Source organism: Scleropages formosus, chromosome 3 (genome assembly GCF_900964775.1).
Source record: "Scleropages formosus chromosome 3, fSclFor1.1, whole genome shotgun sequence".
NCBI lineage: Eukaryota > Metazoa > Chordata > Actinopteri > Osteoglossiformes > Osteoglossidae > Scleropages > Scleropages formosus.
In genome coordinates this window covers 17,818,538-17,833,186 of record NC_041808.1, presented here as the reverse complement: position 1 = coordinate 17,833,186, position 14,649 = coordinate 17,818,538, and the positions used below count along the sequence as shown (strand labels likewise).

The 14,649-nt window shown below is 40.3% G+C and overlaps 2 protein-coding genes across 2 annotated transcripts in view; one reads left to right on the top strand and one right to left on the bottom strand.

Annotated features, from left to right (window-relative positions):
- The window catches only part of cdc73 (cell division cycle 73, Paf1/RNA polymerase II complex component, homolog (S. cerevisiae)), a 42,813-nt gene that overhangs the window by 13,821 nt on the left and 14,343 nt on the right, over positions 1 to 14,649 (bottom strand). The gene's annotated exons all lie outside the window — the stretch shown is intronic.
- On the top strand, positions 1,702 to 6,829 carry LOC108935253 (beta-1,3-galactosyltransferase 2). The gene is made up of 2 exons (XM_018753717.2): positions 1,702 to 2,385; positions 5,090 to 6,829. The coding sequence occupies exon 2, from the start codon at positions 5,346 to 5,348 to the stop codon at positions 6,627 to 6,629; it is 1,284 nt and encodes a 427-aa protein (XP_018609233.1). The 5' UTR covers positions 1,702 to 2,385; positions 5,090 to 5,345; the 3' UTR covers positions 6,630 to 6,829.

Here is a 14,649-nt window from a genome sequence, read left to right as displayed (position 1 = left end):
CCACAGTTCCCATCATTCTTTTAGTCCCCAACCTCAGGTAGAGTTATCCAAAACTACTGTGACATGACACCAATTCATGAGCAGTGTAAGAGCTGAAATGCCAAGGCAGACAGAGTTTTACTGTGGGGAATGGCCACCTCATGAGCAGAGCTATTTCTAAACACTTTCTGGCCAGCACCAACAGTACTGAACAAACATGCACAAGAGAATATAATTCAAACTGAAATTACTGAGAAACAGAGTTGTTTAATGGTCAATTGACTTCCTGGTTAAGTATGTATATTTGTATGAATCTGAAATAAAAACAACACCGAAAACGGCAGCTTATTTTGAACAAATTTGTTCTCTGAATGCATTCACAGCGTAAGTCGGACAGTGTGAGGAAAGTACACCAAGTCCTAGGCTGTCAAAGCACAGAAGGCAAGTGAGAAATTGTGACTGTGCTTCTTTTTAAAAGGTAAACATAAGATTCAACGGGCAGTGTTTATGCTGCAGTGGAAATTGCTTGTGATTACATAAAGATCGAAAATAATGTTTTTATCATTGGACTGAATCAGCAAATTTAATTTTTTTCTGATTTATTCTGTCCTTGGATTTTGGAAACTCAGCCAACAAGAGATAATACTGCTTTCCACACACAGAAAATTATAGCACATTGGCCACAGAGAATGATTTACTGTACAGTGACCATGGAATCTGTTTCAAAGCAACATTAAACCCTTCAGAATTACATTACATGCAATTTAATTTAAGGTCAGCCTGCAGAAATTAAAAATCCAAGTTACCAGTTTTTTTTTTTTTTTTTTAAAAAACAGCTGTCAAAATTAATTGTTTGGAATATGCATATGCATTACCTGACTAACGGAGTCTAAAAGTTTGTCTTGTACCGGTGATTGTAAAAAAAAAAAAAAAATACAAATACAGTGCAGCATATTTGAACAATTTGCTTTAGTGTGGAAGCAACTATTTTAGAAAGCATTCCATCGATTCCTGTATATATATATATATATATATATATATACACACACACACACACACACACACACACACACACACACACACACACATATACACACGTGCGTGGTGAAAATCTTCAGTGTATCTAGAAAGCCACGAAGCAGAACCGCTTTCAGTTATAAATTTCACTAATGTTCCCTCATATAATAGGGTTGGATCTACACCAGACTGCTCTTTTTCCTCTTTTCTCTGTCTATTGATGCGTGTATTGGAGGGGGGGAAAATACACACACCATACTGCTCCTATGTCACTGAAGAATATCAAGTTTAGATGAAACTCAATTCTCAGTGGAAGTATTCTGTAGTGTTCACAGACATAGAGTTCAAGATCTGACATGCCTGTTTTGAAACAATGCATATCTGGAAAGTTTGGAGAGGGGATAGGTGGAGACAGCAAACAATCTTCAATACATTTGAGTAAACTAAACCACATGCTCTTCTGTATTGTGCTTAACATTGCATTTTAAAACAGGACACTGGACTAAGAACAGTCAAATAAAGCCAAAACAAAAAGCCCGGAGCCTTTCCAGCAGCCTTAAATGTAAACGAACAGGGAGGAAAACACCCACCGTCCTCTGGTCAGACAATAAAGAGTTAAATGCCTTCTTTATCAGTGCGGGAGGGGGTGGTGGTGGAATGAATATGAATAGGTCACGTGGGACCCCTATTAAGAAAGCAGTGACGGCGTCGTGTTCTGTCACTGTAACGGTGCCTGTCAGACTCCCCACTCGAACAGCTGCTGCCTTGGAGCAGGGGGCCAGACGACCCTTCCACTTGGCCCACCACATCATGTTATAATACGGCAAAGAGGGAGAGGGAGCCTTTACTGCTCTGCCACTCTTAGGAGGAGGCTTTGCTGCTACCGCCATCCTGCCTAGCAACATGAAGGAATACATAGACCATCGCTTCCCTCCGCCGCGGCTGGAGTACTGCTACAGCCTCAGCCTTTCCTGCCTGCTGCTGGACTAAACCTGCAGTTCAACGCTGCTGCCGCCCAGGAATGGATCCTAAACAAAAGGGCAGCTTGTGCAGTTAGGACAAAGGGTTGGGGACCCAAAATAACATTAAAACCAGAAGCACATTTGCAGCATCTGTCAGCACTGCAGCGTCAATGACTTCACAGAGATCAAGACAAAAAGGAAAAGAAGGTGGGGGGACAAAATAATATACAAAAGACTCAGCAAAATGGTCTGTTATGTGAGTGGACGGATTGGATGCAGAACACAGTGCGAAGAGAGGCACGCGTGATAAGCAGTAGGCAGAGCCGCCGCGCTGTGGGATTTTTGACGATGGCGAGTAATGGCTTGCCAAACGTGTCGACGGGAGGAAACGGCATCCTTCCGCCACGATGAGCGGCTGCAACCCGAGGTATGTTTCATCCAGCAATATCAGAATTCGTGCTCCCCCCCCCAAAAAAAAAAAAACTAAGGGAAAAAAATCTATTTCATCACTGTGTGTAAAAAGCACAGATACTTTAGTCCATTACTATAAAGAAAACATACAACCTTCAAAATATCCAGACCAACAAAACACATAGTTTCGCTTTGTTTTAGTGACTGGAAAATGTGGCATTTTTATGTAGTAAGTTGTATGAGTAGTTACGACCCATGTATTTTCAGTTCTCAGCATTTGCTAGTAAACAAATTAATTTTACCCTCTGCCCAAACGAAGGTGTAATGATTTAGTGTGAATTTAATTTGGAAAGCAATAAAGCCTTTAATATTATCATTGTACGCATATGCAGTTCCAGCCTCCACTGTCTGCCGAGTTCACCTAGATATATTAAAACCACTGCAGCCTCCAACCAGATCAACCGGATCATATTTAGAAACAAGACCCTCCCCAGACAGGTTATATTTATTTTATTAACCATTCCCAATATCCAAACCAAAAATAAATAGAAGTTTAAACTTTTATTATTAATTAAACCACTGGCAACCACTTAATAAAGACAAGCATTTACAGGTATAATAAGTTTATGAATTTTAGAAAAAAACATTCGTAGATATACAGTATAAGGTCACAGAAAACTGCTGGGATAAAAATCAAAATGAAAGAAATTTTCAATGAATTTACTGTAGAAGGCATCTATCAAAAGCATTCTGCAAACTGATTAAACACTTTTAAAGATCAGCTGAAGGGGCAGTGCAGCAAAGCTCTGTATTCAAAAATAGAACACACAATAGGAAAACAATCTTCCATAATTTAGCTTAATATTTAAAACGTAGTGATGCTTCATTAAAAGCACACAAATATAAAAAGGTGCTGAAAGATCTACTCCGGAACTGTAGTATACTGACAAATGAAACATAATACAACTGGTGTTGGGGGGGGGGGGGGGGGGGGGGTCAACACAGCTCCTGCAAGGGTTAGACCTGAGGGCTTTAAATGATTTAAATGGTCAAGTCGGCAATTAGCATTGCATAAAGTATACAGAAAAAGTGTCAGAAAATTACTTAAAATCAAAGGTAAGCTAATACTACAGTAAACAAAAACAAGCAGACAAATCATTACAAGTAACTGTAGATGTGACCCAGTTCATTCAGATGGATCATTTCTACATTTATCCACTTTGTGTGCATGATTATAAGTGCAGTACCTTCAGTACTATATGACAATGTACTTAATTCTGATAAGACATAAAACTAAGTTATAACATGCACAGACAAAATTCAAAAAGCAAATATTTAAAAATGTACACAACAAAAGGTTCTTCCACAGTTTGGGAAGATCAATACAAGTCCTCCTTTTCTGGGCCTTTGAAATAATGTTTGTCTTGTACAACATCAGCAGTCTTAATATTCTCTCCATTGTGTTTGAGCATGTCGAGCAGCCGAGTCAGATTGACAAATGAGCCAGTGGATAAGTCCAGTGACTCTAGAACCTGTCACAAATGACCTTTTGGAGAAGCCAGGAGCTGCCTGCCCAATTCATTACAGAAGAAGGAAGTCCATCTAAGTTTGCATCATTGCACTGATTAACAAATACACAGGAATTGTAACAATAAACAAAACAGTAACAATGCAGTAAACATAAACAGTAAAATACAAATCATTTAAGAGATAAAACGTTAATTTCTGTCATGAAGAAATACCAACAAAATTATGTATACTATGCTTCAAAAACCTTTAAAATACTTGAAATACTAAGCTTCCAAAAAAAAAAAAAAAGAAAAATAGCAAAATTGCAGAACATGCTGCATTTATTTATTTTTGCCTCTATATAGTCTATCATAGATCAAACTGACACAGATATGCCATCTATTAAACTTTAAAGTCCCAGTGTGAGCAGACTTTCTGTTTGTGGGCTTGTAGCCGGTAAACACTGCAGAGGAGGTGAAGGTGCTCTGATTCAGTCATGACTAACTGTAAAATTCCTCTACAAATGGGAATTGGAACAAAAATGGGCAACTTTTGACACTAGAGTTCAAACACCTTGCTGTCATATAAAGAGCAACTACAGGAGACAAAAAAATTGACTTTTATTAGCAACCAGCAGAAACATGTTCTTTCACTGGACCAATGCTTCTTACTAAATCATAGCCTACTGCATGCTCCATGTGCAAACATCGTGATACAGGAAACTGCATTCGGAACGCCTTTCCCCAAACCCCATTAAGAAGTTTCTGGCTGAAGGTGAATGGTGGGTAAAAGATGTTATCCGTGGCATGCCGCCTATGGATTTGGAATCGGGACTTGTTGGACCCTCATAGTTCATTCTGACTGCATTTCTTGGTCTGATGTGGAGAGTGCAGCAGGGGGCTGATAATACCAAGTCATGGCTTTGCAATCGCTTCATACTCTGTGACCGCCTTTCACATGAGCTTAAGGTGGCCCTGTCCAGAACTCAGCTCGAAATAAACAGACTTCTACAACAAGAACTGAAGCTTAGGAGCTGAGGTTAAAAGCGACACCAAACCCTGAATGTAAGCCCAACACTACCAGGTAGTTTCATCCTTAATTACAATAAGGGACTAGGCCATTTAGTATGCATGGGGAAGGGAAAAGAAATATGGCACTCAAGATAATCTTTCTGTACTGCTTCACATTTTGACTTCTCTTTCTTCTTCCAGATGACAATGCCATGCACAATCTGAAGACTCAAGTCTCCTGCTGGATACACTGAGGCACGAACGCCTGTTGCATGGAAATGTCAGGAAAGTAGTTCCAAGAGGGTTACATGGAGAATGTGTCATCTCCCTTGTAGCTCCACCAGGGGCCCTAAATACATCGAGCTGCCATCTCCGATGAGGGCCGCCCTGTTTACGATGTGCATCTGACTTGATTGAATGTGACCACCGTACAGCAGAGCAGTTTTACATCTGCATCATGCAGTGGAGGCGGCGACACTGCTGTCTGATCAAGATGACCTGGAACGTCAAGCGGTCGCTATTCCGATCCCATGCGGCTGGCTTTCTCTCCCTAGTCTCCCTGGTGGGCATCCTCTTTTTTTGTGGCCACCATGACTGGCTGCCAGGCAGGGTGGGCCGGAGGGAGAACCCAATCACCTATACAGTGCGGGGCTTCCGCTCCCAAAAGAGTGAGACCAACCACAGCACATTGCGGAGCATCTGGAAAGAAGCCCTTCCGGTTCCTCCCAAACCACCAGTCAATGCCAGTGCCTACCAGGCTGAGGTCTCCCTACAGGGGGTGACAGGGCTAGAGAACTCCTTGAGTGCCAACAACAGTGTTAATGGTGAGAATGGAGTGGGTGGGCAACTAATTGCAAAGCCGTTCCGCTACATTATAAATGAACCTGACAAATGCCAAGATAGAAGGCCCTTTCTCATTCTTCTGATAGTGGCAGAGCCGGGCCAGGCGGATGCCAGGAACGCCATTCGGCAGACATGGGGCAATGACAGTGTGGCACATGGCCTGGACTTCATCCGACTGTTCCTATTGGGTGTGGGAAAGAGCGGCAACATGTACCAGCAGCACGCCATCGAAGAAGAGAGCCGGCATTACAGGGACATCATCCAGCAGGACTACCTGGACACCTACTATAACCTGACCATCAAAACTCTAATGGGAATGCATTGGGTAGCCACTCACTGCCCTCAAACTGCCTATGTAATGAAGACTGACAGCGACATGTTTGTGAACACTGAGTATCTAATCCACAAGTTGCTTAAACCTGATGTCCCACCTAGGCAAAATTACTTCACGGGTTACCTAATGAGGGGCTATGCTCCAAACCGAAACAAAGACAGTAAGTGGTACATGCCACCCGAGCTGTACCCCAGCGAGCGGTACCCTGTGTTCTGCTCTGGGACAGGCTATGTGTTCTCCGGGGACCTAGCTGAGAAGATCTACCGGATTTCACTGGGCATACGCCGTTTGCACCTAGAGGATGTATATGTAGGGATCTGCCTGGCCAAGCTGCGCATTGACCCTGTGCCGCCACCCAACGAGTTTGTGTTCAACCACTGGCGGGTGTCTTATTCCAGCTGCAAATACAGCCACCTCATTACCTCTCACCAGTTTCAGCCTAATGAGCTTGTCAAGTACTGGAACCACTTGCAAAGCAACAAGCACAACGCTTGCATCAACGCAGCCAAGGAGAAGTCCGGTCGTTTCCGACACAGGAAGCTGCACTGGAGGATGGGTCAGTGACTTTTGGGGGACGCTTCAAACATGGCATGTACTGAGGTCACTGTGACGTGGGTGGGACCAGCACATCAGTATTGTTATGTACAGTATTAACAGACATTATTTTTTAACTTTAAGAGAGATGTTATGTACTGTAAAGCTGTAATTAATGGTGGGATGATATTTAAAATGGGCAGTGAAACAAAATTGTGCAATACCGAGCATGCACACACAAAAAAAAAAAAAGTGGTTAAACTACCATGGTTGACAATAAAAAAAGTAATGAACAAAATTTGTTACATCACTTCAATGAAACTGTTCATATTAAATAAAATTTGAAGGTGAATATCTTAAGGAATTTCAAAGTATTAATGAATACGGTTTTATGGTGTGCATCTAGCATGGATAAATCAAATTGCTCATTCTAGCACACAAATAGTAAGTATAACAATAATACCATGAGGGCAAAGGGCAAATTCACTGTGTTTTCAAACAATGACACCAGTATCAGTATAGTAGCAACTGCAGAAGTGCACAGCCCCTTTCTGTCAAAATTCTGGCTTGTGCATGCGGCAATAGTCATTCCTATGAACTTTAGCAGCTTCCTCTAGATAAGCATTGACTGTGCTCCAGCATTAGTAACAAAAACTAAGAGGTGATCTCAATTTGTCCATATATGAACATCAGAATTAAAATAATTACACTGAGTACATTCAACAAAAGGTTCCACTACAATCAAAACTATGTCCTTAGAAAGAGTCCCATGAGCAGCTATATTCAATGATAAGCACCTGTGATTCAACTTTGCTATGGAAATTAAATGGATGCTGAAGAAAAACAGTTTGAGCATGTATGAAGAAACTCAGTACTAAAGTTCAGAGGAACAGAAACAGTAAAAAATCTTTCTAAAAATGTATTGATATCATTAAAGGGATCTCATGCTCAAGACTTAACCTAGGAAGACTTACTAGTGTCTCAGGTTGGCCCAATAATATTTTACAGCCTACTGCTTCAAAGTCAGCACTAGTAATAACCATAACAAGCAGACTGCCCAAAAATGCTGATTTAAACCTTTCTGGGATGTTATTTTGCTGACAAAAATGTCATGCTGTTTAAACAAAGCTTTTCCAAGGTCCCTAAGAAATAGAATTGCTTAACCTTGAGTTGTAAATGAGGTTTTCCAACAGGGTTAGGAAGCTGCATGACCGCAGCAACGGTCACACTTATTGGAGAGATCTAAAAACATGCTCTATGGACGCTACACAAAAATGGCAAAAAAACAAAGCAGATGACTTCACTTGCATTACACTTAGCAGCAGGTCAAAGTGTTCCTGTCATGTGCAAATGCACCGAAACAAATGTCTAATAAACCAACCATGGCACTGAGAGAATTCTGAAGACATGCAAAATAGGGTTTAGAGTCTTAATGAACCCAGGACAGGCATTTCAAACCACCTCAAAATAAGCAACATGAAAACACTGAGAATTGTCACAAGGCAAAGAATTCATATGTAAGGCAGGACTTTTAGAAAATCCTTTAGTGATTATGCCACACGCTCTCATATATGTAAATACAGGCATGGAAATTAGGACAAACTGCTATTGTACCTGAAAGTTTTCAAAAACTAGCACCTTCCCTACAGAGTAATTGCATGTCCTTTGTAATGGGACAAATCTACAGCAGGGGACTTTGATGCTGCAAAACCAGCCCAACGGTTCATGTGTTCTGTCTTTCTACCCAAGACAATGTCAAAGGTCACAAAGTAAAACAAACTATTACTCAAACAAGGTGGGGGGCGCGGTGGTGCAGCGGGTTTGACCGGGTCCTGCTCTCTGGTGGTTCTGGGGTTCGAGTCCCACTTGGGGTGCCTTGTGACGGACTGGCGTCCCGTCCTGGGTGTGTCCCTTCCTCATCCAGCCTTGTGCCCTGTGCTGCTGGGTTAGGCTCCAGCTTGGGACAAGCGGTTTCAGATAATGTGTGTGTGTGTGTGTGTGAGGTATAACTTGAACCAAAAGCAAACATTACTGTTTATCAATCTTACTTGTCATATAATGCTAATAAACATACTAACAGAAAAAGGAAAATCTGAAACAGCAAGCTACTTGAGATATCAGAATTAAACCCTGTTAGTCTGTTGTAAATGCCAAAGAATTGCAATGTAACCGGTGCAATTTTCCCCACAACTGTACTCATATTTGGTAACTAGCTTAGAGAACCTAAAATCAGTTTGCGATATTAATTAATAGAATAATTTCTTATAGATGGGGGCAGCTGGTAGTGTAGCGGTTACAGCTGCTGCCTTATGACCCAAAGGTTGCAGGTTCAAATCCGACTATCAGCTGTAGCACCCCTGAGCAAGGTACTTATCTTAAATTGCACAGCAGTACAGATGGGTAAATAACTGTAAATAGTTTAACACTGTATGTCGCTTTGGATAAAAATGTCAGCTAAATGAAAAAAATGTCAATGTAAGATTCAATGTGCAATACAAATTACACAAAAAGCTGGTTTAACAGATAAATACTATTATTCTAACATTTTAGTCATATTCACCCAGTTTTAATTTTATCAACAGAAATAGTATCAAAACTTTAAATTACAGCTTATGAAAGTAGTTCAATGGACCCCATAATTGGCCACTAAATTAATCATTAAAACCAAGATCCCAGATCTATGGTTGCTACAGTAAAAAGTTTCTCCCACTCCCGTTGAACCTTGATTGGTGAAGCAAAGAAAAATGTGAAAAACCATATCACTCCTGGTTTACCACAACAAGGCACTTACCACCAAAATAAATAAATAAATAAATAAATAAATAAAAATAAAATAATGAGGCAGGGCCAGCATACTTGAAAGTGTACTTATATTACCATTTAAAACAAATAAGGTACTGGAAACACCCACTCAATTTAGAATCTGCTTACACTCCTGCTTAATAACCGTAACTATTACAAGCTAAAATGATGTAGGGTCAGTTGCTAATGGCCTAATGCATCCACACCATACTATAGCAACATTTAATTGTCCATGCGAGTCATCAGCGCAATTAACTACAAAAATGAAAGCTATGGATCCACAAATGAATTGCAATTTAACCTGTTCCAAATGTGGATATCCCTTGCAGAGTAAATGCCCTTGATCAGAGCAAAACAATCTTTATTCCATTGGCTGTTATTACATCAACCTCCAACTGGAACAAGCTGCCGTGGCAAGACAGAAAGAAGGAACATCCTTGAAACGATCACTTCAAAACTGGCAACATCAAAAACATGTAAAACTGCTTCAAAGGCAATAGCACTCATTATGAGAACTGAGCGGGAACTGAGCTAAGGGGGATTTCATTAAACTTTATTTAGCCAATGCCTTTGTCCACTGTGACTTACAATGTTAATCAAATTTACCCTGATTTACACCACTTACACAGCAAGATATTCTTACTGCATCAACTCAAGGAAAGTCCTTAATTAAGGGTACTACAGCAGGCACAGAAAGCACTTCAGACTGCAGAGTGACAGCCCAAACCAGGAAATAACCTGTTGGCTGCAACAGAAAACAGAGCAAACAACTCACCTAGCAAGCAGACCACATCACAAAGTGTCTATAGAAATAGTTTGGGCCATATCGTAATGTGTCCGAGCAGTTTCTGTGTCATTAACAGTGACTTTGTAACCACGAACCCTTACCTAGGTAAATAAACATTGGAAAAAAATCAAAAGTAGCCCTAAACAACAGGTAAAAATGTTATTTATGTAAAGGTCTACACTCAAACACAGTAATCACATATGCGATTATACAATTTTGGACAAAAAAAATATATATGTACAGTGTGTCTCCCTGTTCATTCAGTAGTTTAGGCAGTAACTGTAGCAGTGTTGTCCTCATCTGTTCAAAGCTGCATGTGGTGGATGTAACTGCCTTCATTCCTTTAGGTGAACTGTGTGTGTGAAATTATACATTTCCAGGTTACTAAAATGGAGTACTTTTAATTTTAGAGTGGATTTTGAGTGAAAGAACTTCTGTTTCATTGGGCACAGTGATAGTTTGTAGCACACCGTCCTCTCCAAATCAGAAATGTGTAAAACAGACTTAAGGCAGGAGTAAGCTGACCTAAACATTATAACGAAACCTGTTGGTCTGAAGATGAACAAGTAGTAGTAATGGCACTTACACCACTTTCAGAAAACACACGCAACACATTCCTAGTTAAAACGGTTTATTACAATAGGCACAATCCAAAGAAAGGCCATACACATTAAAAGTATATTAAAACTAGCCTAACACTTTATGTGTGGGGGTAATTACTAGTAATGGAAAACTTGTAATGGAAAATGCCAGTATTTCAGCATTCAATGTATGTTATACTGCGGTGAAGTTCAACTGGTGGCATGAGGAGAGGAGCTGTATATATATATATTATATATACACACACACACACACACACACACACACACACACACAACTTCATTTTCCTCCTCTGGTTTTCAACCTCACAAATGGGAAAAGAAGCACTAGCTATTAAGTAACACAATACTGATGGAAGTCATTTACACTCATTTTAACATGCTGATCTAAATCACAGGCTGACAGTTAAGAACAATTTAGATATAGATTTTCTACCAAGCACGTCAGGTGAAGCGAAGCGACATGTAAGCTCTAATTTGAGAAGCTACGAGTGAGAGAGCGAGGGTGGGCATGGATTAAGGGCTAATGAATGAACAGGAAAAGAGGCTCTGACTGATCAGTATTGAAAATCTGTGTTGTACTGAACCCGCTAAAGTGAGACGCGGGGAAAAGGATTGAAATGTCTGCCGTGATGAATCGAGTGTCTACAGAGAGTTTTACCACTACGACTCACAGAGGCAGGAGGAAGGCAGAGGGAGAGAAAGAGCCCTCACGCTCTGAAGCTCAGATGTCCTGACCTTTCTGAAATGCTGCTTCCGGCAATGCCACATTGCCCCTGAGCAGTGACTAATATCCCCTAATTCCGTCCTGTGTTTTATGGTAATGGATACGTTTTAGATGAAGAGCATGCACTTGCATGTTAAAGGTTGTGCAAGGTGGGAGAACATGGAGCAGAAGAAATGCAGCTGTGGCTAAGGATTTGGCCTCGCATACTTGACAGACGTGGGCACGCTTCTACCCCCGTTACGCTTCAATGGGGGCCGCAACGCGTCTGTCTAGCTACAGATGGCCATGAAGGATGCCGCGCAGCATGTCGGACAGAAATAGGCTTGGAAACACAACGAGAAAATACTAAGCAGGTCAATGTCTGCAAATTAAAGAAGCAATGACAAATATAAAAAATAAATATTTTTAAAAAATGGATCTTGGAAATCTACGATAAATCCATTCAGATGGATGACTGATAAGGTCAATACCACAACTGCCAGTATAAATACATAAAATACTGATTGACATATTCTGTTCAAACACTGACCTAAAATGCTTTATTTAAATGTGAAAACAGACCCTTGACTTAGGAAGCAGGCAAATAACAAAAAAGATTCAAAGAACAGGATTCAAGCAACAGGCAAACAAGGTCAGTGAAGTGGATTATTGAGAATGGTGAATGCAGTAGCACTGAGCATATTAAAACCATATGTAAAACTTCTGTAACAAAATCACAGGAATGTAGTGACTAACTGCAACAGTCGTAGCTAGCCATCAACCCACCATATGTTGTTCAGTAGTCCACTGTTTGGCATAAGAGGTGTAGAAAATAAGTCAACTGATTATGGAGACGATAAAACACAGACCTATTAAGTTGTCTTGGACAATATGTAGGTGCTACTAGGTCCCAAACTACAGAGTACTAGCAGTACACTTGACGGAAAGGAAGTGGCAGTTAGCAAGAAAGAGGGAAGAAAAAAAAAAAAAAGATCACTGCAATCATTGTCGTCAGCAATCAGGAGCAGTGCCACTGAATCTACCACCCTAATCACAGTTCAGATGTACTGTTCAGTTCATGGCTAACAAGAGGTGGTTTCTCCTTTTTCTAATTAAGCAATTGCGTAAAGATTATGGAAAACAGAAAATAAATGTTGAGAAAGGAATGCCATCCCCCTCTCTTAATGCAACAATACCAGCGATCTCTTACACATCTTCAACTAAGGCATTCATCACTTGCTTAATGGCATTAGTTGTATGTCTATATTTCAGCTGCCTACAGAGCACATACTGTATGTAGTATGACTGAGGCCACCTCAACTTTAAAAAGTTTCTTCAAAAAAGAAAGAAAAAAAAAATTAAACTTTAGTATTCTTTAACTCTTTCAACATATTCACCTGCATTTTATCTTTCTGAAATGGAATCTAGAAGTATACAAACACTCGGTTCACATGTCAGAAGCCACTTGCTTAACCATTGGAAGCAACATTTTCCATCAAGAAAGCAAGCACTAATAAAACCTGTAGCTCTTTTCTTTTAAAGAAAATAAGTGGCCTGAAAACATTATTCAAGCATACTGGATTCTATGAGAATTCAAGGAATTCTAAGGGAAAACTCTGCACTGTAGAGAACAAATACAAGTGTCAAATTGATGAAAATTTGATCACGAAGCAGAGTTTTATTATACTGTTAAGAATTTTCAAAAGTGACATGACAATTACATGATTCTAGCAAAATTGACCAGACTTCCAAAAATACATTTTTGAATCCCTGAAACAGAATATCCAGGATTTAAGGGGAAAAGATGCATGTCAGAATTAGGAAAGCAAGCAGCACCCCATCACTTGATGTAGAAAAAACACATAGGCAGTTATAAACTGAAATGAATGTGCTGGCGGCTTACAGAGTGATTAATGGCACAAAGTTGCTCCTTATGAGACCAGTAGACCCACAAAGGGTAATTAATCACACCGAGGTGCTTGTGCTCTGGGAGGAAGTCCTGAGAAATGGACTTGGGGCCAGAGAGAGGTCAATGAACACCATCACTTGATGCAGTTATCAATCACAACACAGGATTTATTTCCTGTGCACTGTACACAGTTCAAGGATGCCGCGGTGGTTCAGCCACTCGCAGACCTGTAACCAGAGCCCACGATTGTGACAATCCTGAAAAGCTGAACACATTTAGGTCAAGCAGTTTGCATCTGATTCACATTTTAAATGTCATGTAACACTACACTAAAAAATAACTGAAAAGTTGGCCTACATTACTAAAATGCAACTGCAAACTACAAAGATAAAAGAAACACCAAATACTTGGTCTCACCAAGTAAAAGTAAATTATGTGGCAGCAAAGGCTTCCTTTTCCAAGGAATGGACTGGGGGGGGGGGGGGAAGAAAAAAAATCTATTGGACATCTGACTAAAACCAAACTCCTGAAGCCTTGAAAACATTTAAGAGCCCAAAACTGCAGAAAAACGTACCATGGATGCCAAACCCAGAGGCAACGTAATTAAAACCAGAAACACCACAGACACACAAAAACAAGGACATTTGGATACGCAAATCAATCAGCTCACTTCACAGCTGCAGAAATCATTTTGAGCAACATTTTGTTCACTGTTTGAGGGTAGAACACTGAACATTTTTGACTCTTTCCTATTAGGTTAACTGACATAATGTAATTTCTGGAGAAGGTTTCATACCACAATGGTTTGAATGCAGAACTATAACAGATCAGTCTTATCTGACACCTGGCTGTAATAGACTAGAGCAGATACTTCTACGGGCAGAAATTTTAATTAAAGTTCACTGGACCATAAGCCTTGACCTTTTTGTCAGACCCTAAAATTCTGTTATTAAAATGTCAAGAGAATTATAAAATAACATGTTTATCTTGGCAAATTATACACATACACACACACACTTAGAAACCACACATTTGCACCTGAAGCCACTAAACCTGACAGCAATGTTCTCAGTTCCGGCAATTGCCAGATGGAAACCTGGAAGGGCTCCACATGAATAATCTCCAACATGCAATGTTTCAAAAGAGGGGGTGCAAAGCTTTGAAATGAACTCTATCAATACGGACCAGACAGCAGTTTATTAGGAAGCAGAAAAACAGATTTTGGCAGTACTGAGTTGGCAGGTAGC